Source organism: Zonotrichia leucophrys, chromosome 5 (assembly GCF_028769735.1).
Source record: "Zonotrichia leucophrys gambelii isolate GWCS_2022_RI chromosome 5, RI_Zleu_2.0, whole genome shotgun sequence".
Taxonomy (NCBI): domain Eukaryota; kingdom Metazoa; phylum Chordata; class Aves; order Passeriformes; family Passerellidae; genus Zonotrichia; species Zonotrichia leucophrys.
The window spans coordinates 42,856,910-42,880,236 of NC_088175.1; the positions used below are offsets into that span (position 1 = coordinate 42,856,910).

Sequence of the window (23,327 nt, forward strand, 5' to 3'; positions counted from 1 at the left end):
GACAGATACCTAACTTATTCATTAACACAGGAAAGGAGACCGTAAGGGATTCACAGCTGAGGAAAGAAAAAAGAAGTCATGTTGCTCAGAGCTCTGATTCAGATGAAGCAGCTCTGCAAGTCTAATAATGCAGCTTCTGGCCTTTAGTGTTATTTATGGGAAAAGTGAATTTGAACAGATCTGCTGGGTTTGTTCAATAAAAGGAAGGGACTTCATTTACACACACACACACACACCCCTCCTTAAATCAGTTTGACACTGCAGTAGAGTTGATGCCCTCTGCTTGGCAGCCTCATTACCATCTGTAACAAATGTAACATCTCATAAATAATTTATGTTGTAAGAGCAAATACAGTTTAGAAGAAAGAAAACATTTAGGAAATCTGGGATCAGAAAAGGCTAGAGTGAGTCAACATGGGCCTCTGTGTTTCCATGGAATTAGGAGCATTACCCTACCCGCCTTAGCTGCAGTCAAACAGCAGCCCAAGTGACCATGCAGGAAATATTGCATCAGATTACCAGAATGGGAAGAAGAGCACTAAGCAGGGAGGGAGATCTCCCACGGAGGGAGTGTGCTGGACTGGGACCCAACAGGAACCAAACTTGTTTTCCGTCTCCATTGCTGATTTCTGTCCTGCTCTAGGCTGACCCCTAACTATGAAGGGGGGGAAATGTATATAAATAAATGAAAAATTTTAGCAAACAGCTGTTCTGGCATCAATACCTTGTCACATCCCATTTTCTGCTTGTTGAAATGAACTTTACCCTGCTGCATTTGGACTAATTTATCATGCATTATGTATGCTCCTCTGTCTCAGAGTTTAATTATTCATGAATCCCTCCACCTTCACCTTCTTCCCCTTCCACGTTCACAAGGACCAATGGGCACAATTCATCAAACCAAGCTCTCCATCACCACCCGCTCTCCAAGGTGTGAGCCTGCAGCCTGGCCCAGCCACGGACATTGCTGGCTCCTGCCAGAGCTCCTCACATCCATGCACATGCCCACTGACCTGCCTCAGAGCTGGGGAGCGCTGCCTGAGGCCTGGCTGCTGGTGCGCAGAAATGGCATCTCCCCTGGAACTCCTAACAACCTTCCTGCCCCTCAGGCAGGTGCTGTAGGCTGGGGACAGACCAATGTAACCCCTAAAAATGTGGGGTGGTCGCCCAGGCGTGTACCAAAAGCCCCAAAGTGAGGTTGGAAACAAATTCTCCTCATCCCTCACAGTGGCGGGAACCCCGAGGAGCCACCTCAGGGCCCTGAGGGCCCTCTCGCCTGGGACGGGACTCATTGTTTCTCCCAGCACCATTTTCACTCCATTTGTGTCTGGAGGGAAATGTCTGAAGAAGGCAAACCTACCTGCTGGGTGCCAGCCTGCACAGGGGCCATGCCAGTCTTGTTCCCAGCAATGGTGGGAGTGGGGTAGAGTGGATGTTGGCACATCGGACGAGGCCTGATGGTGTTGAGGTGGGCAGGAGCAGATCCATGCCTGCTGTGGTGCCCAGGTGGGGCAGCAGAGGAGCAGCCACTGTGAGGAGAGGGGCCAGGGGCTGCCCTGTGCCTCCCCTGCCACACCACCGTGCACTGCCTCTCCCTGAAACTGGAGCTTTCTCTGGGAAAAGGTTCTCCAGTGAGAGCACAACCCTCACCAGCAGCGACGGACAGTGTGAGGAACAGCCCTGGCAGCAGCCTGGGGTGGACGAGAGGCGAGGCAGCATGAGGGATATTTATTAACCCATTGAAGGAGGAATTACTTACAGCACAGAAGCTTTTTCTGAGAGCAAGGATCTAAAAAATGTTTTCAGCTGCCAGTGCCATGGGAATCTTGGTTTGACTCAGATGTGTTCTCAGCAGGATCATGCATGGGACCCATGAAGCAGAAGAGAGCACCTGATGCCAGCCAGGCCTTCCAAGTCAGATCCTAGCATACAAATCCAGCCAAACTGAGAAAAAGTACAAAATTATTGCTGGTTACTGTACCTTAGGTGCCAGATACCATTGCTTGCATTTTATTCCAGCCCCCATTTCTAAACAGCCACAAATATATGTTTTTTTAAAAAACAGAGCACTTTTCTCATATTTTTAGTAGCAGAGATATCCCACAGTGTAGAAGAGGTATAATCTGCTATCATCACTGATGTCCTGGGCCAGTGTTGTCACCTGTGCTGTATTACTACTTCATTTAGCACAGAATGCCTCAGTCAACACCACTGCCTAATGCATCAAGCATAATGTGCTTTTTTTAACTTTTAAGGCTTCCCCTCCAGCTTGTATAACATTGCTCAGCTGATCTCTTAATTTCCTACATGCAAAAATCAAGCTCTTTGTTCTGAAACCACACAGCTTTCATCTGCTGCCAAAGGGGAATCCATCTGGGTGCCATAACTTCCACCCTTAGAAATGAGTCCTCCCCACACCCACTAGCAGACAGGAGGCCTGTAGCCACAATTCAGGATGCCTGCCTGATTTTGATTTACCAGGGAAGCAGGGAGGATTGGAGAGAGCAGGCATTCTCATCCTAGTCACAAATCCTTCCTCACAGATAAACCTCACAGGATGGGGGGATTTCCCCAAGTGTAGCAAGACCCTAACTACCACTGTCCTTTCCATTGGCTTTCTGCCTGTGCTGTGCATTTAGTTAGACAAAAAGATGGCATTTAATTTAGTTGTAGGAGTTATTTTGGGTTTTTCCGTCCCTCAGAGCACTATGGAATTTTGGTTTCCTGTGCTGTGGCTCTGCTTAGTACAGAGGGCCCGGGGCTGCTGCTGGAGACTGGCCCATGATGGAGATAAAGCCTTTACAAGGCACAACTGTGAAACACTGCTCTGTCCACTGCAACTTCTTGGGCTGGCCCCTCTGCTGCTTTTGCATAGCAAGAACCAGATCATAAAGCCAGACACATCCCATGGCAACTGATCAACCCCAAATGTCTCGTCCCCCACCCACAGCCCTTAGCCCCGGCAGGTCCCGCTTGTCTGGCCACCCTCACACCTGCTGCCTGCACCTCAGACCCCACCTTCTCTTTCAGTTTCATTGTTGAGGCTATTTCTTGCTGTAATTAGTCAATTGATTCCCCCATATGCGAACACTGAGGCATCCTGAGACTGTCACTTCAAAGGGCTTTTGTCACCAATAATTGAAGCATCTCCACCCAAGCAGACTGTGCTTTTGATCAAGGATAAGCAGTTTGCTCCTGACTGTGGGCCAAGGAAAGCTATAATTTGATCACAGTGCTGGCAGATGTCCTAGTGAGCAGGGGAAACTTACTTTGTTATGCTTAGTAGCTCCTGCCTTTCAATCATGGGAAATCATAATTTGACTATTAGCATGTAAGAATTTTCCTTACACACCAGCAAAGTTAAAAGGCCACTCTCAGTTTGGAACATGATGCCTTTCCTATAGAGGCTTCACACTAATCTCTCCCTACTGTTTGCCTTTCAATTTCTGGTACAGTCACAGGTTATTGAAATGTTACATTTTTTGCAATGGAAGTATTTATCTCCACAGAAATTATTCACTTTTTCCTTTTCTGTTGTGTGAAACAAGAAGAAGCACCACAGCTTCACTTCTGCAAATATTTGCAGTTTACACCTGCAAAAAAAACCACAGGTTTTTCCCACCACATCCTCTCAGCACAGCAAGAGTGCTTTCTGCTTCCCCCAGGCTTGGGAAAGCAATTCATCCCCACAACCCAGCTGCTAGCAAAGATATCAGTTCATTTTGCAAATTCTTTTTGGGGTATTTCAAAGATGATTGTTTGTCTTTGTTAATGATACCAACATTGAATAGCCTACAAAGCCCTCTGATTTTATTCCTACTCCACCCATTTTGCTGAAAGCAACTACTTCTGAGCTGTTTGCAAAACTGCTTTCAAATGTCTCCTAAAAATTTTGTATCTAAGAAGTCTGAAAAATGGTAGACAATTACAAATGCTGCTTATTGAAGTGACCATGGTCACCACACTGCTGTCTCATGCCACAGCTGCTGGTTGTGTTTATCTCCTGCCTAGGGTCATATTATTGATTGCAAACTCTAAACAAGAAATGGTCCTTCCCTCCTTGGCAGCTGTGTCCTCAGCCCAGAGGAAGCAGCCACCTGACTCCTCCAGAGCCACGCTGCCTTTTCCAAAATAAACTAAACAGCAAAGTCCTTGCAAGTTGAAATGTCTGCTGAGTGAAAGCTCAATCCCAAGAAAAACTGCAGTGTTGTGTTTTTCTCTGGGTGCAGAGAGCAGTCTCTGCAGACTGTGATGCTGCTGGTTGTGTTTTCCCAGAGATTCTGGCTCTACCTTCTAAAAGCATTTACAGCATATTGATCACTTCATGTAGTAAATTGCAACTACAACAATGTTTCATCTGGAACCAATTGACCATAGCTCATAGAATAATACATTCACGTACTTCTAATATCATTTAAAGCCAATGACTTGGAGAGAGCTTTAAGGTAATAACATTGTGCCTTCATCAGGCTGACTTATAAAATCTCATTGCAAAAGAATAATGTAACCAGAGAGGAAAAAAATTTAAAAACAAGAAGTAAAAAGATAGCTAATTTCTGTCTGTGCAATGGAAAGTGGATAACCTAAACATATGGCTCAGTGCAATGCTTCTCAGAAAAGAGCATATACTTTCTACAGCTCTTTAGAGTAAGGTCCTAACTCAAATCTACAAATCAGATAAGAGAATACGGAGGAAAAAATACATCTTGAAATAGGCCAACAAACAGAATACTAAAATCTACATATAGGAGAGATGTTGGGGTTAGGTGAATTTGCCTTCAGTTATGATGCCATCTGCAGAAAGTTTAAAAGGATATTACTGATTTGACATCCATATGCATTCAGATTGCCTATTCTCTGTTCCATCATTTTCTGTGTGCTTAATATTGCTAAAAGAAAAAAAATAAAGGAAAGAAAAAAAGGGAAAAAAGGGGAAAAAAAGAAGAAAAAGTAAGCTTGGTTTGCCAAGGCCCTGTGCAAACTGCCTGCTCTTTGCCAACATTCCCTCTCTAGTCTGACTTGCAAGAATAGGGGAAGAGAGAGAAGGTCATGATTCATATGTGACAGGAACCAAAGCTTTCTTTGGATTTCTCAGTATTTCATTCCCTTTCACTAAAAAACACATTTTAAGAAACAAAGAAGGAATATTTTCCTCAATCCTGATTGAAACAGCCATGTTCATCTTTACCTTCAATTGCTTTAAAAAATAACAGTGAATAAATAAAATAAAGAAATTCTAAAGAAAGATTTTTTTTCAGGTGGAACGGTTACAATCTTTTTTAGTGGCATTTTTAAAAGGTAACACTTTCTAAAATGAAAGAAAAGCTCATTTTCAAAACACCAAGTGGCAACATCAAGTGTCTTAACAGAAATAACATGACTGGTACTAATGTGATGCCAGTGATTGGACACAAGAAAATACCTACTGCATCAAACATTATGAAATGTATTTTCTGGCATCTCAGTCACACTTTAGAAGATCTTCATGCAGCAGAAAACCAATTCAGTAGCTTTAGACCTGGTTTATAATTAAATTACAATGAGTTGAAAAGTTTGACTGATGCACATTGGTCACATATTTTTCTCTGTATTTTGGTGAGTGGCCTCCAGAGCTCAGCTTTCATTCAGCACATGCCAAGCAGGCCTGTCACCATCAGCACTGGGAGCATCACTCAGGCCAGGAGGCAGCACCTGAGAGCTGTTCAGCCCAGCCAAATCCTACTCAGGGCAGATTTTCCACAGGACTGGGGATGATACACAAGCATGGGAAGTTCTGATGTGAAATGTTTTTTCTAGGTTTGATTTATTCCACGCTCAAAGGCTAAAGGATTTGTAAGCAGCTAGGCAGTTGCAGATAGATCTTCCAGAAGATTTAGAGCTCTCTCACACACCTATCTCCACTATTGCCTTGTTTGTAAAAAATGGATCTATCACTAGAGCTTTGTATTGAAATCTCACCATATTTCAAATGGAAGACAGAGGAAGCCAAAGTAACTCAGCAGATGTTGCCAGGTGCTTTAAAAGCTATATTTAAATTCTCCCCAAGGACCTGTGTAAAAAAAAGGCAGGAAAAAGTCACGTTCAGTGTTACACACACACACAAACAGATCCATTAAATGAAACAGCCTTTTAACTGTTGTTTGTATTGAGTAGTACGAGCAAGCATGTCATTGTTTGCTGTCTTTATTGATGTATCTGCACTGTGTTCAGCAATCCCATCAATCTGTTATTGCTGGGAACAGCTGTGGAGCAGACTGATAAGCTGGGAAATGAGCACACAGCTGGTAATGCTGAGTAACCAGCTCCAGGCTGGTCCCAACCAGAGCCCTTACACCTTGGAATACACACGCCATCAGAAAATACCTAGGTATCAGCAACACTGAAGTGCAAGAGAACTTCCTGAGGTAGCAAAGGATTATTTGACATTATTAGGCTATTGCTGAGCTTAGGAATTTCTGAAAAAAGGTCACTAATCAGGTGTACAACACTCCTTCATATCCCTGTGGAGCATACATGGGCACAGTGGCCTGGGCTTAACGAGTGACCTGTGCCAGGGCAAGGAAGGAGAAACAGCACAAGGAGTGGAGGGAGGTAATCAGAATCTGGGAAGGAAGTGAAAAAGGAGCAGCCTGGCAGGGAAAGCTTTCCTTGGAAAGACCAGTGGTGTCATGTGCCATCTGGAGGCTTAAATCAGAAATGAACAGGATATATTTCCTTTCTGGAGTGACAACAATCACCTTTTAGGTTGATACATACCTCAATCAGAGCTGACACTAGACCATTATCAAAAAGCCTGTTTTCCTTCTGACAGCATATCCCCGACTCTGGAAGTACCACATCAAAAATCTGCTGGACAAAAAATTAAAACAAGTCTAGAAATCCCTTAGAGAGGACCCTTGCTTTCCTGTCCATTCTGCCCTGAGATGAAACAAGGGCAACAGCCCGGCACTGTGTGTGAAGAGCACTCTGTCCCTCACACACTGAGCACACAGCTCTTGTCTGTCCCTAGAAATCCTGTCAGCATTATGAATATACCAGGAATGTCCATGAGACATCAGCACTACACTTGGAACATTTCTCCAAACAATCTGACTTTTCCCTGATTACTTGGAAAGTTGGAGATAAAATGTGAATTCTAGTAACTCACTAGGGATCAAACTAGACACTTTTCTCAGCGAAAGGGGAAGCTATATTTGCTAGCTTTGTTTCTGGCTGTCAGAAAATTATGTATATTAATTTAAAATGTAATAAACCCAGGGAAAGCAACTTGAACGAATAAATGGGATTCTGTTAACAGGGACTAAGAAGAACAGGCCCGAATTCATAACATTTTTCTTCAGATTTAAGAAATAGCTTGAGAAGGGCTCCCAGCTTCTCCCCTCCATGAGATGTACTAACAGCTCCTTCCCTTCAGCCAACAATGCTGGCAGGAAGCAGCTCCTCCTGGTGCTTCCAACTCAGGTTTTCTGCTTCATTTGCCTCCTCCTCCCTCACAGGCAGGAGACTGGCACAGGCAAGGGGTTTGCAAAGTCCAAGGGTAACAAACATGGAATGAAACACAAGATTGGAGAGCAGCACTGTTTGGTGCCAACATCAAAAACAGTTCAGCAAAGTGCTGAGAATGGAACAGTTTGCAGGCAGAGTTTTTTCAACACCACAAGGTGTTACATGAGGAGCTGAAAGGGACTCCCTGAAGCAGTGCCACAGCAAAAGAAGAAAGGAAGCACAATAACTTTTCTGATGAGTACAGGAAGCAGAGAACACTGTACCTGCCCATCTCAGAAGCAAGTAAGCTGTTAATCTTTGCTTGCCCCTCATTCCAGCCCTTGACCATAGTGATTGCATCTGCATTTTTAAATTAGTTTTTACCCAGAAGACCCAGGAGCTGTTAAGATCTTGGCTTTTTCTTTTTGCTTCAGAATAGCACACTGTGCAAATATTTCAGGTGGTTTTCCTTCCCAAGCCCCCATTTCTGACCTGCTTCCACAAAAGCAGCCACATGTTCATCTCATATCTGCTGCCTGATAACACCCAGGCAGGAAGGGCATGCAAGGGCAGCATCAATAAGAACAGGACAGAAACACCACATCCTCTCCTCTCTGACCTCTATCTCTTTAGTCTCCAAGGCAGTAAAACTAATACATGACAAGACCAGGTACAAAATGTGATTTTCAGATATTCAGGTTCAGCTCTAGCCACACAAACAGACTAAGGCTCCAAATGGTAGCCAGAACAGCTGGCTTTCCTGAAGTTCTAATAGCATAAAGGTACGACCAGGATGACGTGGCTGGCACATGATCCCCCTGAACAATGACAAAACAATCACACTTGGCTCTGCCCATCTCACCATGCAGTCCTCTCAGAAATCACAGCAGTTGCCACAAAGTATTGTAAAACCAAGGCAATCCTGACAAAGGGGAGGAATGATGCATTTGACTCCATTGATCTTAGAAGGCTAATTAATTATTTTATTATACTATATTATTCTATACTATATTACACTACATCTAAACTGAATCTGCACAAGCACTCTACTGACTGAACAGAATCTTGTGACTCAGCCAACAGTCCTGACACACACATGTGGATTCAACTGGTCAATCAAAACACACACACCAGAATCCAATTACCAATTCCCCTCAGGTAAGCAATCTTCCACAATGCATTCCACTTGTGCACAACAAGAGGCGCAGCAATTGAGATAAGAATTGTTTTTTCTTTTTCTGAGGTTCCTTGCTGTGATTGCCAGAAAATATCCTTGGGAAGTTGTGCCTTGCTTTTCTCTGTGAAGAGAAATGTGGCCACAATAGAGGATCACAAAATTTTAGTTTAGGGTAAGCACCCTGTGACGATCTGGAGAGCTGCTGAGTGCCAGTATCACCCTCCAGGTATGTGATCCTCCTCAGGAGTGATTCAGATGACAGCCAGGAACAGCAACTAAGAATTCTGGGAGAAAGGCACTTAGCTGAGAAAATTTTCTATGCATCTACAGGCACGTGATCTTTAATCCAGCAGCCAGCTATAGCACCACAAAGATATTTCTGCATCCCCTTCTATCACCACCTCCAGACAATGCAATACCTTCAACAGACGAAACAGTCCTCACTCTTGTATCTCTGGAAGCAATCAAGTCTTTGAAACACTGCTCCTCCCCAAGGAGGAGCTATTTCAGCAAATGGAAATCTTTGATGGACCTTGGATGATGGTCCTGTTTCCTTACCTGGTATCAAGCTCTTCCTTTAGAGAAGATACCAACTGCCAGGACACATTGCATCTGACCCAGGGCCTTCCAGGGAAGTCTGAATGACAGATTATCACTGTCCCAGGAAGCTCCAGTGACTGCAGTACACAAGTGACTCAAGTGCCACCCAGAGGATGGGAGCCCACTTTCCATTTATAAAGCCCTTCTAAATGAAATGCGTATTTTAGCAAATTAATTTGATTCAAAACAGAATCCCAACAAAGGAAAAATAAGACCAAAAGTGCTCTAGGATGATGCTTTTTAATTGTTATTTTTATATTTTTAAGAACAAATCAAACCATTAAAAATATTACAGACATGTACTGAAATTTCCTGTACAACAAATATGAAAACAATAAAATTTGTACATCATTTCAAGATATTCAACAGTCACTTATTTGAAACACATCAACTTTTCCCTTCTTAAGCAGGCCCCAAATGGGAAGAAAGAGTTAAACAGAAATACAAGAGATGCAATTGTCACACAGCGGAGCTTTCAGTGGACAGCTTTAAATAAGCAACAATGGAAAGAAAACACCGACCAAAGAACTTAGAGAACTTAGAATTAGAACACAGAGAACATCAGAGGGCAGGGAGAAAACATTTGCAGGAATTCAAGTTGTCTTGAGCAAGATACATCCACAAGGTAGTGGAGCATTACCTCTAGTCCTTTTCCTGCAGAGACATCCTATAAGGAATGTCCTACTTATTCACACTGATACTACACCCAACTTTATGTTTGCAACAGTTTAAGCCTTACCAACTTTTTCCACCCATACACAAAATCAAGCAGTCAATTACTTCAACTTTCAGTCTCTTCTCACAATGTGTCAGTTTTGGAAAACACCTGCAAACAGTTCTTTAAAAATGGATACTCTTTAGATGATGGCACACGTGAGAATTTGATGCCTGCTTCCAACACCAAAACAATGGGTCAGATCCATCTGTTTTCTGTAAGAGGATCTGGGCAGTGGTTAGGCACAAACACATACTGTCCTAGCTCATTTTCTGATGTTCTGCCGCAACAGAATAGAAACAACATGATCTAGCATGGAAGACTCATCTCCCTCTCCTCTAAGCTACACAAAACAAGGGCCTTCTGAAGCGAAAGAGCACTTGCCACCCTAAGGAAGCAAGTTCTTGGGAGACCTGGAATAACAAATACTGGCTCTGTGCCCTGCACAGATGTGCAGTAATTAAAAGAATAAGAGAGTTAAAGAAAATAACAAGACTGTAAAGGGCAGACTTTCCTCCCTCCCAGTTCTTTTGGAATGGTTCTGTTTGGTGCAAGTGGTTTATCTTTGTCATCTGACAGCAGCTTAGGAAGAATGCAAATGAGAGATCCACTTTGTGGGCTGCCAGTTTGGATGGAGCCGGGCAGGATCAGCAACCTCAAGATGAGGGTTTTTTAAAGTGTTTCCAGAGAAAGAGGAACAAAACTATATTCAAGAACCCACAAGTGGCAGCTACAAAAAAAAACCAACAAAAACCAAACCAAACGAACCAACAAAAAAAAAAATAAAAACAAAGAAAAAAACAAAACAAAAAAAAACCCAACAAAACCAACAAAACAGACAACAAAACCAAACCCCAAAACCTAACAACCAAAAGTGCACTGTGGTTTGTCCTCCAGTTTTGCTCACACAGCACACCACAGTTTCACACCAGGTTGTTAAAAATTCCTCAGGATATTTGTAAAGTTACAGTTGTGCACCAGGAATTCCTATGTTCTCCTTCAGCTGACATTGGATCCTGTGAGGTTGCCAGGTTCCACTGTAAAGCCACATATACTCCCAGCATCTGTAGCTTTTTCTGACAACTCTACTAAAACAAAGAAAAACCCCCAAAACAACGACAACAAAAAAGCAGCAGAATTCCAGGGACTCTGGTTATTAAACCTTCATAAGATTTTTTCCCTGCTTTACAGCTATTCTATAGCATTATTCATAAACTTCATATTCATCTACAATGCAACCAGTGCAACGATCCAAAGACCAAAAAACACACCGTCTCCCCATCCCACCCTAAGTCCTTCATTGGTAATGCCTTCCTAAGTCTAACGGTTATGTACCAGCAAAATAAATCCAATCTGATCCTTGACTTGTGAAATCAGCAAATGGGGGATTTCTGCTTGTTCCTTCAGTTTCTAAAAGGACCAGTCAAAACAAAAGCAGCAGTATATTGCAAATAATTACAAAATAATTACACTGGATCAGTGAGATGCAGGCAGGTAAGATGTGTCTCAGTTTTGAATGGCTAAAACAACCAAGAAATTTGTCTTTACAGCAGAATTTTGTGCAATGTCTTTTGGTAGAAACAGTAAAGCCAGTCGATCTGTTTGGGAGTGCTTGAACACTTGGAACCTTAGTTTCAGCATTTTCACAGATTTATATATTTGAGGAAAAACAGCAACAATGATAAAAAGACACCAACCTGAGAAAAACTCTATTAGAGTGAGCATTATTCAGTAAATCATATATTGCACCTTTAAATAAATCATTATAAATTGTATAAAAACAGGAATATCAGGCAGGAACAGGGAGGAGCTATTCTGTCCTTCATCCACACGCCCACGCACCCCCCGCACACACATTCACAGATTCACTTGCTCTGGTTTTATCTACAGTTAAAGCTCGGAGTGACAGACCACACTCCTTTTCCTCTGGCAGAGGCACCAAAACGTTAAGGCAGGGGATATTTGTGGTGAAATGCAAAAACAAAGCTCACCTCCAAACTTCTGGAGAGTCCTGCCAACAGTGCAACTACAGTTAAGTTTGACATAAGCCTTATTTAAAAATCTGTGTTCTCATTAAGAGTTTCAGTATAAAAATAGAATCTCTGCTGTTTTTTTTCTAGAGTAGCAACTAGAAAAGGCACAATTTCCAAGTATGAATGTCCATTTGAAGGAGCCATTTGTACTCCTTTTTTAAATAAAAAGGAACGCAGGAAAAAAAAATAGATCACAGAGGCACATATCTATTAACTAAGTAACCAGATACAGTAGATAAAATATGTTCCTGAAACTTATAATTAAATATATTAAAACAACCCACCAGCCTGGTGTCTATAAATGAAATCATATGAAATTGTAATAAAAACTTGTGTTATTATTTTAATATTTAAACTCTAGTTCACTGTTCATACGGCAAATGCTATTTCACCTATCAGTACTGTTAAATTCCCAAGAAAAAACAAGATTCCTCTGTTAACTTTAAAAAGTTTTGCTTCGGTTTTGTTGTTTGGGTTTTTTTAATATGAGTCTACAACTCCTGCCAGCATTGTGTTTTTCCTCCTGTAGATCACACCTTTGAATGCAGACAGAACTGGAGAAGCCAGACATGAGACACTGCACACAATCCCAGAAAACACGAGTCGGACACCTCCCTCTCCAATGGGCAGGCAACATGTCCTGGATGGAGGCACTGGGTTCCTTCTGGACTATGCATGGTAGCCATTGGCTTTCCCAAAAGCTGGCCCTGGTGGGAAGTTTTCATAGATTGCCATTGCTGTCACATTTTGGTAGATAAGGTCCGTTTTCCTCTCCCTCTGGGATTTAATAATATCCATGACACACTGGTTTAGGAAGACGTACTGGTCCTGGGAGAAAGAGAGAGAGAAATACATTTCTAAAAAATACCTGATTCTGGAAATAATTCTGCTTCTGAACATAGGTTTGGGCACTGCACTGAGTGTTATGACAGTGCTTGTTTCAGAACATGTATGTAGTGTAGGCACACAGTTTGTGGTCATTGGGAATGGGGCAGCAGCAGAGCCTTGTCTCCAGTGGGCTACACCTGGGAAAAGCAGGTGAGCAGTGTTGAAGGTGATGAGCCATGGAGTGTCCAGGTACACTGACCAACCACCAAAGGGAACAGAGGGCACACAGGTGCAATGCATGAACATGAGAGGTATAAAAGGTTGGGCTAAAGAACAAGAAGGGCAGATCCTTGCAGCCTTCTGAGTGACACGTTGTTCTGTATGGGTTGAAGCTTTCTGAAACTGTATGGTGACACTGTGTATTGTGGCCCTCTTGACTGCAACATATGCTGTGACATATAGTTTATAGAAAATAGAGTTGGAAAGGACCTCATGATGTAATTTGGTCAACTCTCCCCAATAAACAAAACTAGGATCAGGTTTTGCTATCTAGAGCTAGAATCTGTCATGCCTAACGCTATCCTAAAATACTTTCATGATGGAGATCTTACAGCCTGTTCCAAATCACCTTGAGTTAGTCCATACACCTTCCTGAATCAAAGTGGTAATTTCTGTAGGAATACTTGTATTCCTGCAGAACACAAAAGCAAAGATGCACACTGAAGACTACTTGACTCCAGATATTTCTGGCTCACAACTAAAGCATAAACCCCCTATGGGTAAAAGTAGTTTGCAAAAAAGTCTGCTTCAGGATTTGATTCCTTCCAGCTGCGAATGACAGTCCTACAAAGTACTCTGTAAAGACACTGCTTGGATGTACTATGGTCCCTGGCTGCAACTCCTATTGTGGAGAAGAGATGGGGCAGGAAGGAGGGAAGTTAAGTGAAGAGCAGTTTTAACTCCTTAATATTTTATTGTCCTGTAACTCAGAGCTATGTCTGGATGATCATGCACATCTGAGAAAGGTGCTGCTGGATGGGAGAGAGCCTCACCTCAGTCTGCACCATGAGGGGCCGGTGCATGCGGAGGTCGTACACCACTCCGTACACATCCACAGTGTTCTCCATCTCCATCTGCTGGATCAGGCGGTCGATGGCGATGAACGTCCCCGTCCTCCCGACGCCAGCACTGCAACGACACGGACAGGCTGTTTGTGCTTCCTCCCAACCACCTGCTCACTGCTGGCATGACAAAAAGCCAGGCAAGCCAGGATGATGCCTCCTGCTGTTTCAGTGGCATGGGTAATAAAAGTCTCTGCAGCACAGAGGGGTGGCTCTCATGCACAGGATTTACATACAAGCTCTTGAAAGGACCTCTTTTCCAGCTCCGTTTTCCAGGCTAGGAGAGATGCTCTGTTCTAATGACATTTTCTATCACTTCCTCTGCTACCTACACAGCACTGTTAGTTTCTGAAGCACCGGGCAAAGGTTTTAGTTTGGCAAGGTAAATAGCCCATGTCCTTACTCAGAGAGACTTACTTTGGTTTTAATCCCCCTGAAATGGAATTGACTGTAAAAAAACCACAAGACAAAAGTGTGCCTAACAGAAACACCATCTTCCTACCTGCAGTGCACCAGAGTGGGAGAGTCCACTGGATTCTGGCTGTTGTACTCATGGACAAGGTGCCTGAAGTTGATGAGAAGGTCTGTTGTCTCTGGCACGCCATGATCTGGCCAGGAGGTGAAATGGAACTGGCGCACTGTGTGGCTCTCGGGGGTGTTGGACTGCAGGAAGAGTAGACATTAAAAAAATTAACACAAAAGACAATGAAAATTGGCTTCAGAGTGGCAACAGTTGGGCTTCCTGACACATGTACTGGCCCAAGCTCAGCTTCATCAAAGATGCCTGCTACAACTGCAGTGATTTCACCAATGATATTCCAGTTTCCCTCTTCCTTCTGCTGTGGTAGAGAATACTTTGAAATAATTTCCTTGTACTATACTCCAAGCTCATATACACTGCATTGTATTTACTGATGGGGATAATTGTTTGGTCCAAAAGATATTAGAGGTATCTACATGAGCACAAGGTTTATTTACACACTAACAACCAACAATCAAGGCAGTCCTCACCTTTTCTACAGTGAAGTCCCTTATTGTCCATTCTGGAAGGACAACTTCTGAGACCATTGTCACAATAATGTCACCATAGCTCTTGGGTTGTTTGTCTGGCCAGTACTGCTCACATTTTGTCTAAGAAGAGAATTAGACACATTGCACACAACAATGAAACAACTCACTTTTAAATAACCCACCACTTGAAGCAGGGCTAGAAAGCATGTCACTCTTCTCAAGGGTGACCTGCACAAATTCCAGGGCAAGAGACCATATACCAAAATCATTCTTTAGAGAGAAGAGAAGAACCCATCCTTAACAATAGTGATTCCACAACCCTGCTGAGACAATCTACTCTGGCAGTCAGCAGATATAAAAATAGCAAAAAGCTAAAAAAAAAAAAAAAAAAAAAACAACAACCAAAAAAAAACCAACAACCAAAATAATTGTGCTTTTTTAAATCTAGAAAACAGTCTTCCACCAAGAGGATGGTTGTTAAAAGACCATCTCCAGGTCTTTTAACAAAAAAGGCCAGTCTCCAAATGGCTAAGATAACAACAAAATTAGAAGGGAGGCAGCTGCCTTCAAGAGACAATTCAGTATTGATAACAACATACCCGGGCTTGTTCCACACATTTTGTCAACATAACAATTGAATAGATACTCTTTTCCCAAATCATTTGCCAGAAGTCTTCTATAGTATTGGGTAATGGACCCTGTGCAGCAATAAATGCCTTCTTTGAATTATAGCCCTAAGAGGAAAAAAACAAAATAAATGTGCATATATATACACACACACAACATCAGTGAAAAATAAAGGCTTATTTTAAACATCATTATGAGCCCTTATGCCTACATCAGAAAAATACACATTATATTTCATTTCAGCTAATGAAGTAACTTACAGGCATATAGTTTGCATTAATATAGTCAGTTCCAGTGCTTTGATTTGAAAGTTTAACACGAGAAATATCATCTGCAGAAAGAAAAAAGGAAAAGACAACTATGAATTTTTGAACTGGAACCTTTCAGAACAATATTGTTTATCTAATACATGGTTTCTAAATAAAAAGTGTTCAATAAGCATTTTAAGAATAAGAATATAACCTTAGGAATCATAAATAGCAGCAGGCTATCAGGAAAAGGAATGGCAAGGATAATCACTCAAGAAACACAGATTATTTTGGTTTAAAATATGGTTTGGTATTGCTAATTTATGTATTTTTATTCCAACACAAGATTTACTACAGTTTTAATTACTGGATAAAAAGAAGTGATTTGGCTCCTGTTGCCATGGCAGCCAATGTTTTTCCTCCAAAGCATCCTTAAGTACCTGTCACTGTTCAGTTTTCAATTACTTCTGACTCTCTGCTACATTGGGATGCCCACAGGCAGCTTGACAGGGCTTAAACTCTTACTTGATCTGCAAAGCTGGCCAGCAGGGTCTTAATATATCTCATAGCTTGCAAATTTATTTGTGTGTGGTCAGCTGTTATCCTCTTGTGTTTTCAACCTGGACTGCACATTTCTCACAAATGGAAAATTAAAGCTATTTGCTTAAGGGAAGGTTCTTTAAAGAAGCTTTCCAAAGAAATATCCTTGAGGGAAGGCTCTTTCAGGTGTGTTTATAAAATGACTTTGGGAAAGCAGCAACTCAAATTCATTCACCTGGAAAATATTTGAAACTCGGCACTATTAAAGCTGGATTAGCCAAACCCAATGGGTTTCACTTAAAAACTGAACCAGTAGAAGATGCAAACCCAAAGAGAATAACTCACATGGTAGGACGTTGTTGTATCTATTTTTCCCCCTGTTCTCAGGAAGTTCAGCAGCAAATTTGGGCTGATGAACACCAGCAGACTTGAGTTCCTACAATAAAAGGAGGATTCATGAGCACCTGATCCTGGTTTAGCAATCATACAGAAATGAGACAAACAGAAAAGTAGTCCAAACCCTTGTGTCCTGTGCTGTAAAAGTAGGCATGTTAAACTGGGATAAATGTCAATAAAAATCATCTTGTTACAGAGTGGGAGGGTGACAGTGGCAAATCTTTTAGAGAAGGGATTAATACAGAATGGAGGAATAGCAGCATGTTTAAAACCCACAGATGGACTTTAAAAGCCTGGAAACAATTTTGTGGAAACAGACACTGATATCAATGGCAGCATCCTCCCTGACACTTCCTTCCTGTCCTTTGTTCCTTACAGCAAGTGAGCTTTAGCACATTTCATAGAAAAACTCTTATGGTCAGTAAGCAAATCATAATTGCTGTTTCTCTGACTGAGCTATTCACAGGTGTGGTTTGCAAATCACACCCACGCACTGAAGAAATCAGTGACATTAGCAACAGACCTGCCTTGATATGTATAAAAAAACCCACAACAACCCAAGATGAGAAAACTGAAGTGCAGAGAAATTATACAGTGTGCCCCAGGCTAAGTCTGCATATGACTAGGGCAAAAATTTCTCTGGTGAGAGCTCTGACAAGCAGGCCATGTCACAAGCACATGGTCAGAGATAATAATTCAGGACAGGAAGTATTTATCATGCACTTCAACTAAATTCAGAGCTGCATAAGGGAAGGGAAGGCTATACACTCAGCTTAATCATCTCTATAAAAAAAGGACCCTTCTTTTCTCTTTCTGTAAGCCTTGTGCATGCTCCACAGGAAAGATGATTAGCCTTTCCAAAAATATTTGTCATGAAGCTCTCTCCCCAATGAGGGCACATACCTCATACTCTTCAGCAAAACCACAGTTGGAGTCAGCTTGCTGCTTCTTAAAGTATGACTCAAAGTTCTCCACTTTAATCATTTTTGATCTAAAATGAGAAAAGCCACATGTAAGCAACTGGTGTTAGGTAAATAAGCCATGAATTAATTCAGTTAATGTGTTAGAAAGTATGCTTTACTTACTTCTTGATTCTTCAGGAGAGAGTGAGGGGAAGAAAAAAAAGCTGATTAGACACATGCAGTTGTATTTTTCATTATGTGAATCTAAGACTGAAAGCATGACTGTTAGTGGCAGCCACAAAACAGTGCATTTACAGGGGACAGGGTATCAAGCATAGCATTTAACTGCTCTGTTAAATCAAGGAGAGAACATTGCATCTTTCAGGAGAGGAACATCACACAAGCTGCTTACTCCCACTGGATTGACCCCATCCCCTGGTGTATTTTATGCCAACCATCAAGTCTACAGAGGTGGGATCCCATGGCATGTTCTGGCCATGGCTTTCCACCAGCACAAATTGGTGCCAATAACATGATTCAGTTGCAGTGCCTGTGACTTCCAATATATTGTGGTTACTCCCTCCATGGCCAGCTTTGACAATCACAACTTTATCTGGATGAATGGCTCAGCACAAAGTAGTCATTAAAAAAAAATTCAGATCACAGACCATATTTTGCTGTTTTGCATTTTATCAACAATTTTGATTGCTCCCTCAATGTGCATGAAATCTGTTTCATTCAAACCCTGTTTTTCAAAACCATGTGGAGCATTTGTGTGTCTAATAGTGATTCATGAAGTGAACACTCAAATCCCTGTGGTGGCTTTAGAAGTCTTAATCAACATGATTATTTTTAGTCTGCATGCTGGCATCTTTCAGTTCCACCAGGAATTAATACTTCAAAATTCTCTATAAAACTGCACAGAAAACAAGTATCTGAGTAATTTTTGCAAATATCACTTAAGCTCAGAAAATACCAGGAGAAAAGATATGGACTTACTTAATTGGAGAAAAGGACACTTCAGTATTTCTTTTATCTTTCCTATAAGGTGAAAGAAAACAACACAGGTTTGCAGTAGAATTCAATGGAATTTATAAGAAATTTCTTATCTGTTTCCTTGTGCCTGTTGAGAAGAATTTCTTTTAAAGCATCTTATTCAGTGAAAAAAAAAAACCCTAAACTCCTGAGGCAAACTTCTACACCTGGAATTTAACAAAAAAAACAACAAAAATCCCAACAAAAAACCAACCAAACAAAAACGTCACCCTTCTTTTAGTGATGCTGTCCAATGGGACTACTTCTTTCTGTTGGAACTAGAGCCTGGACACAAAGCATGTATTTTGGTGGAAAATGTACAAATGAGGGATCTGCACCACCAACTGATAACTCAGGAGAACTGCTGCTGGTCCCAGAATCCCTACAGGAAGTGCTCAACAGCGATGTGTCAGTCATTCAGTGGTAGCTGAATGAAAAGAAATGTTGCTAAGCTTTAAAGGAAGCTCTTCCCAAGGTTGTACACAGCTATTGGACACAACTGTAAAAGTAACAACTTAAGTTGTTACTTAAAGCAACTAAGAAAACTGCACTAAGGGCCCTTTGGCTAACTCCACATAAAGGATGGTCAGAAGCAGGAAAAAGCCTTTGCGCACTCTTACATCCCAGATGATTTGAACAAGGTTGGAAACAGAGACCAGCTCAAACTCATCAGCTGCTGGAAATTCCACAATAGAAGTTTCATGTGACAGGCTATCAAGCAATTAAAAAGAATGACTGATGGATAATTTAAAATCAAACCATCTAAGGTACAATTATACCAAATTACTTTTAGCACAATAATTTGAGATGTTTGCTCACTTGTGATTGAATGACTTCATCACCATTCAAGAATGGTGAGACACTGTCACAGGTTGCCCAGAGAAGCTGGGGATGCCCCATCTCTGGCAGTGTTCAAGGCCAGACTGGAAAGACGCTCTGAGCAACCTGGGATAGTGGGAGGTGTCCCTGCCCATGGAAGGGGGTTGGAACTAGATGATCTTGAAGGTCCCTTCCAACCCAAGCCATCCTATGATTCCACAATTCTGTTCTATGAATTAAAATTTATTTTGTTTAGCTCTTCCCAACTCATAGTTTGTAACTATGGGCTTAAACAAAGTTATGAAACAAGTGGTTTGATACTTCAACTCTAATCTGTAACAAACAAACAACAGTTTAATACAACACATTTTAAAACATCTTGACAGCCATGTATCATGACAGACAGAGCCCTTTTTAGGAGAAAAATACTGAAGTCAAACACTGGTGCTCCTCAACACAACCAACACAGAACAAACACACATTACCTTCTCCTTCTCCAGAATATGAATCCCCCTACAGCAACTACAGCCAAGATAGCCAAGAGGCATCCAATAACCACTCCAGCAATAATACCTGATAAAAGAGAAAAGATATTACTCATTGTCCTCTTCAGTAACACCTAACTGAATCAACATGCTACAGCAGAACTTTGCAAGTGAGTAATCGAGCATGCTTCACTCTACTAAAATATCTTGTCTTTACTGTCCTTTGGCAGTACCAGTATTGAAATCTCCTTAAGAATAATAACCAGAGAATGTTAAATTAATACAAAATTGGGATCAAAGGACCAATATCTGCATTTCAATACACCTGCTTCTAGTTTAACAGAACTGTGAAAGTTGCCATTTGCCACCTGTTGCTACACCAAAGTTTCACTGTGGCATCCAATCCCTTTTAGCATGCCATGGCTGTTGGCTACTCCTGTGGTGGAATCCTACATGGAAAAAAAGTACCTGCAGAACTAGTAAGGTATGAGTTTACAGAGCAGTGCCACTGCAAAGCTAGAAAGAAACAGTTCATACAGAGAAACCAACAGGTGTTTTGATATTATGAAACTTGCCACAATGAAGCAATCTCCACATGCTGTGTATGTGCCAAGCTGCCAGTCCTACATTTGACATCAACATACCTGGATCCTGGGGCAGTAAGACTGGTTCAGAGCAGGGTGAAAATGATACGTAACTGTCTTCCCCCTCAATCACATCATCCGAAAAGGTTATGTTAGTGAAACCGGCAACACACGCCCTGTTGAAAAGGAAGGAATAAGAAAAAAAAAAAAACCAAAAAACAGGTACATTACAGGGTTTTAACAGCCTTTAAAGCAAGATCTGTAATCTTTCCACTAGATGATCTTCTAGGTTTCAATAGCAGAAAACTTATCAAAAGGGTGGTTTGAAATAAATACCTGTATGAACGAAGAGGGATCAATGGTCCATTTTCATAGCCATACATTGTGTTTCCCTTGCCTACATTGATGATGTTTTTATCACTCTGAGAACGGGAAGAATGTGAACCTGCCTGCTCTGCTTTTATGACATATGTAACATAGGCAGTTGTTGTCTTCTTCTTGAAATCTTTGTATGTGTTGTTCAACTTAGACTTCAAAGACTCAGAACCTTCAGGAAACAACAAGAACATGGATATAATTCATCCCCTGGTTTTGTATCAATTGGCACAGTGGCTGAGATTGTCACATCAACTACAATTGTCATTCCTCCACAAGTACTGCTTGAAATGAAAGGCTGAGAGCAACAGATAATCTCAGAAACCTCTTCTACTGCAGTGCAATCTACTGCACCACCCAGCACTATTTGTTTTAATTTGCTATTGGTTTTACTTCTAACATGTATAGGAGCTTATAAATAAAGGTGCATTAATGCTGGAACCAGGCATCCTCATGGACAGATTTCACCAGGCAAGTCAGCTTTATCCATGTGTGTTCTATCCGTTCCTGTATGTAGAGAGTAAAATGCAAATGGTGTAGAAAAAAATTCATCAGTATTTGTGCTACCCAAAAAGCATCAGGCCTTATTCAGGGTGGCACTAAACTTGTCCTGACCTTGTTCTATCCTACAAGAAGTCTCACACCTGAACTGTAGGAGACAAAAGAGGTTATTTCTGCCTTCCCTTGATATAGACAAGCCCTGGACAAAACAATGATCAGAAGAGTTCCCCCTTCAGAAGATTAAGAACAGGCTGCCACAGTGAGCAGTGACCAACACGACACCATTTGCAGAACAGCATCACTTTACAGTGTCTGTTCTTATAGCAGACAAACCCTAGAATCTTGAGGCAATTATTCAGTTGAGACACATGTAACCTAAGAGGTAATAATAAACTCAACTTATCAGTTGTCCCAACAACTCAAGAGCAAACGAACTGACAAATCTTCCCAGTGCTGAGGCTGGACAAAGAATCTCACTCATTTGACAGAAGTTTGCTCTCTACTGACTGTCTTTACAAAGCTAAAAGGTCCTTCTAAAAGTGGGTATAATACTGAATTCACCTTTAAAAAGGAGAAGCCTTGCAGGAGGTTCTGAAAGGTGGAAAAGCTCTGACAAGTTTTCTAGAGCAGTGCAGACAAGGGGCGATCTACCACCAGCAGCAAAGCTCTCCTCAATTGTAACTCTGTAGGAACATGGTGCAACACAACTCTTCTGGAGCACTAACTTGGTCTCACTAAAAGCAGATGAGGTTGCAAATAACTCAGCTGCCTAGAAATGGGTGTTTAATACTACCTGAGGTATGTTATGTCTTGTCTTGTCCCTAGTTTGCATTCCAACAAAGGGTACATCCCTGGTTCTACCTGCAGCTCCTCGTAGGTGCCTTGAATACCACCCTACGACATTTCAAACAGCCTTAGACAACAGAATAAAGCATTGCGGATTTCTTACACAACAGAATAAATTCCTCTCTGTCTATCCTAAAGGCAACCATGACTGGTTTAGAACAGAGAAACACATCTCAAGAATATTTGTGCTGTTTCAACAATAAGGCTGAAGAGATGCTTGGCTGTGAGGCTGTCTTCTGCTCCCACCAAAGCACTCACTGTAAACTACAGATGTGGGTAGCCTTCCTCCCTTATTTCTCTCAGTCTCATCCTAGAAAGTACTCCTTGAATATCTTCCAATCCAAACCACACAGAAGAATACACCAGATCTCCTTGTGACTAACCAGCACTGGCTGAAGTTATAAGCAGAGCTGCAGACAAGAGACTGGCATTCAAATCAGCAATTCTGGGGCAGCTGGGTAGGCATGTGAAAAATAGGAATTTTCTGCACTGATGTGATGTAACACACACACACACACACATATACACACACCCACACAAACATGCATTTCTTGGATATGTATTGCATAGAAAACCACTGAAGGAAGATCTATAATCAAAATTGTGTAACATGAATTTCCAGTGTTGTAACAAAAGGTAAGCATGAATGTGAACTCCCACTTAGCAGAAACTGTCTCCATGAGGTGCCTCATTCCTCCAGTGCATGGGCAAAAATGAACAGTTGTTCAAGTGGAACCTATGCTGCAAAACTAAGTTCCTTTATTTAGTGTTTTATCACCAGACATTCGCCTATCAGAGATATTTCTCAGTTCTCTAGTTTTCCATAGAATTTAACTTCCATTAATGCTGTCAATGATATTTAAGCCTTCCACCCACATCCCATCTCTCTTAGTTAAAGTATTTTGGGTAAAATCAGGAAAAAAAGCTCTTTTCCTTTTAAGACCTTACTGCAGGCATCTTTCAGCTGAAGAAGAAAGGGGGAAGAAAATTTCATATTCC

General features: G+C 41.6%; 1 protein-coding gene across 1 annotated transcript in view; it reads right to left on the bottom strand.

The window, feature by feature from the left end:
* Positions 1 to 9,560: 9,560 nt before the first annotated feature.
* PTPRJ (protein tyrosine phosphatase receptor type J) overlaps positions 9,561 to 23,327 on the bottom strand; it is a 73,712-nt gene continuing 59,945 nt past the window's right edge. Inside the window, exons 13-24 of the mRNA XM_064714831.1 lie at positions 20,943 to 21,153; positions 20,667 to 20,782; positions 20,023 to 20,110; positions 18,683 to 18,724; positions 17,685 to 17,772; positions 16,731 to 16,821; positions 15,858 to 15,928; positions 15,570 to 15,704; positions 14,971 to 15,090; positions 14,462 to 14,622; positions 13,891 to 14,026; positions 9,561 to 12,838 (exon numbers count right to left, since the gene is read on the bottom strand). Coding sequence (XP_064570901.1) covers positions 12,680 to 12,838; positions 13,891 to 14,026; positions 14,462 to 14,622; positions 14,971 to 15,090; positions 15,570 to 15,704; positions 15,858 to 15,928; positions 16,731 to 16,821; positions 17,685 to 17,772; positions 18,683 to 18,724; positions 20,023 to 20,110; positions 20,667 to 20,782; positions 20,943 to 21,153 — 1,418 coding nt within the window. The 3' untranslated portion in view covers positions 9,561 to 12,679. The remainder of the gene's footprint in view (positions 12,839 to 13,890; positions 14,027 to 14,461; positions 14,623 to 14,970; positions 15,091 to 15,569; positions 15,705 to 15,857; positions 15,929 to 16,730; positions 16,822 to 17,684; positions 17,773 to 18,682; positions 18,725 to 20,022; positions 20,111 to 20,666; positions 20,783 to 20,942; positions 21,154 to 23,327) is intronic.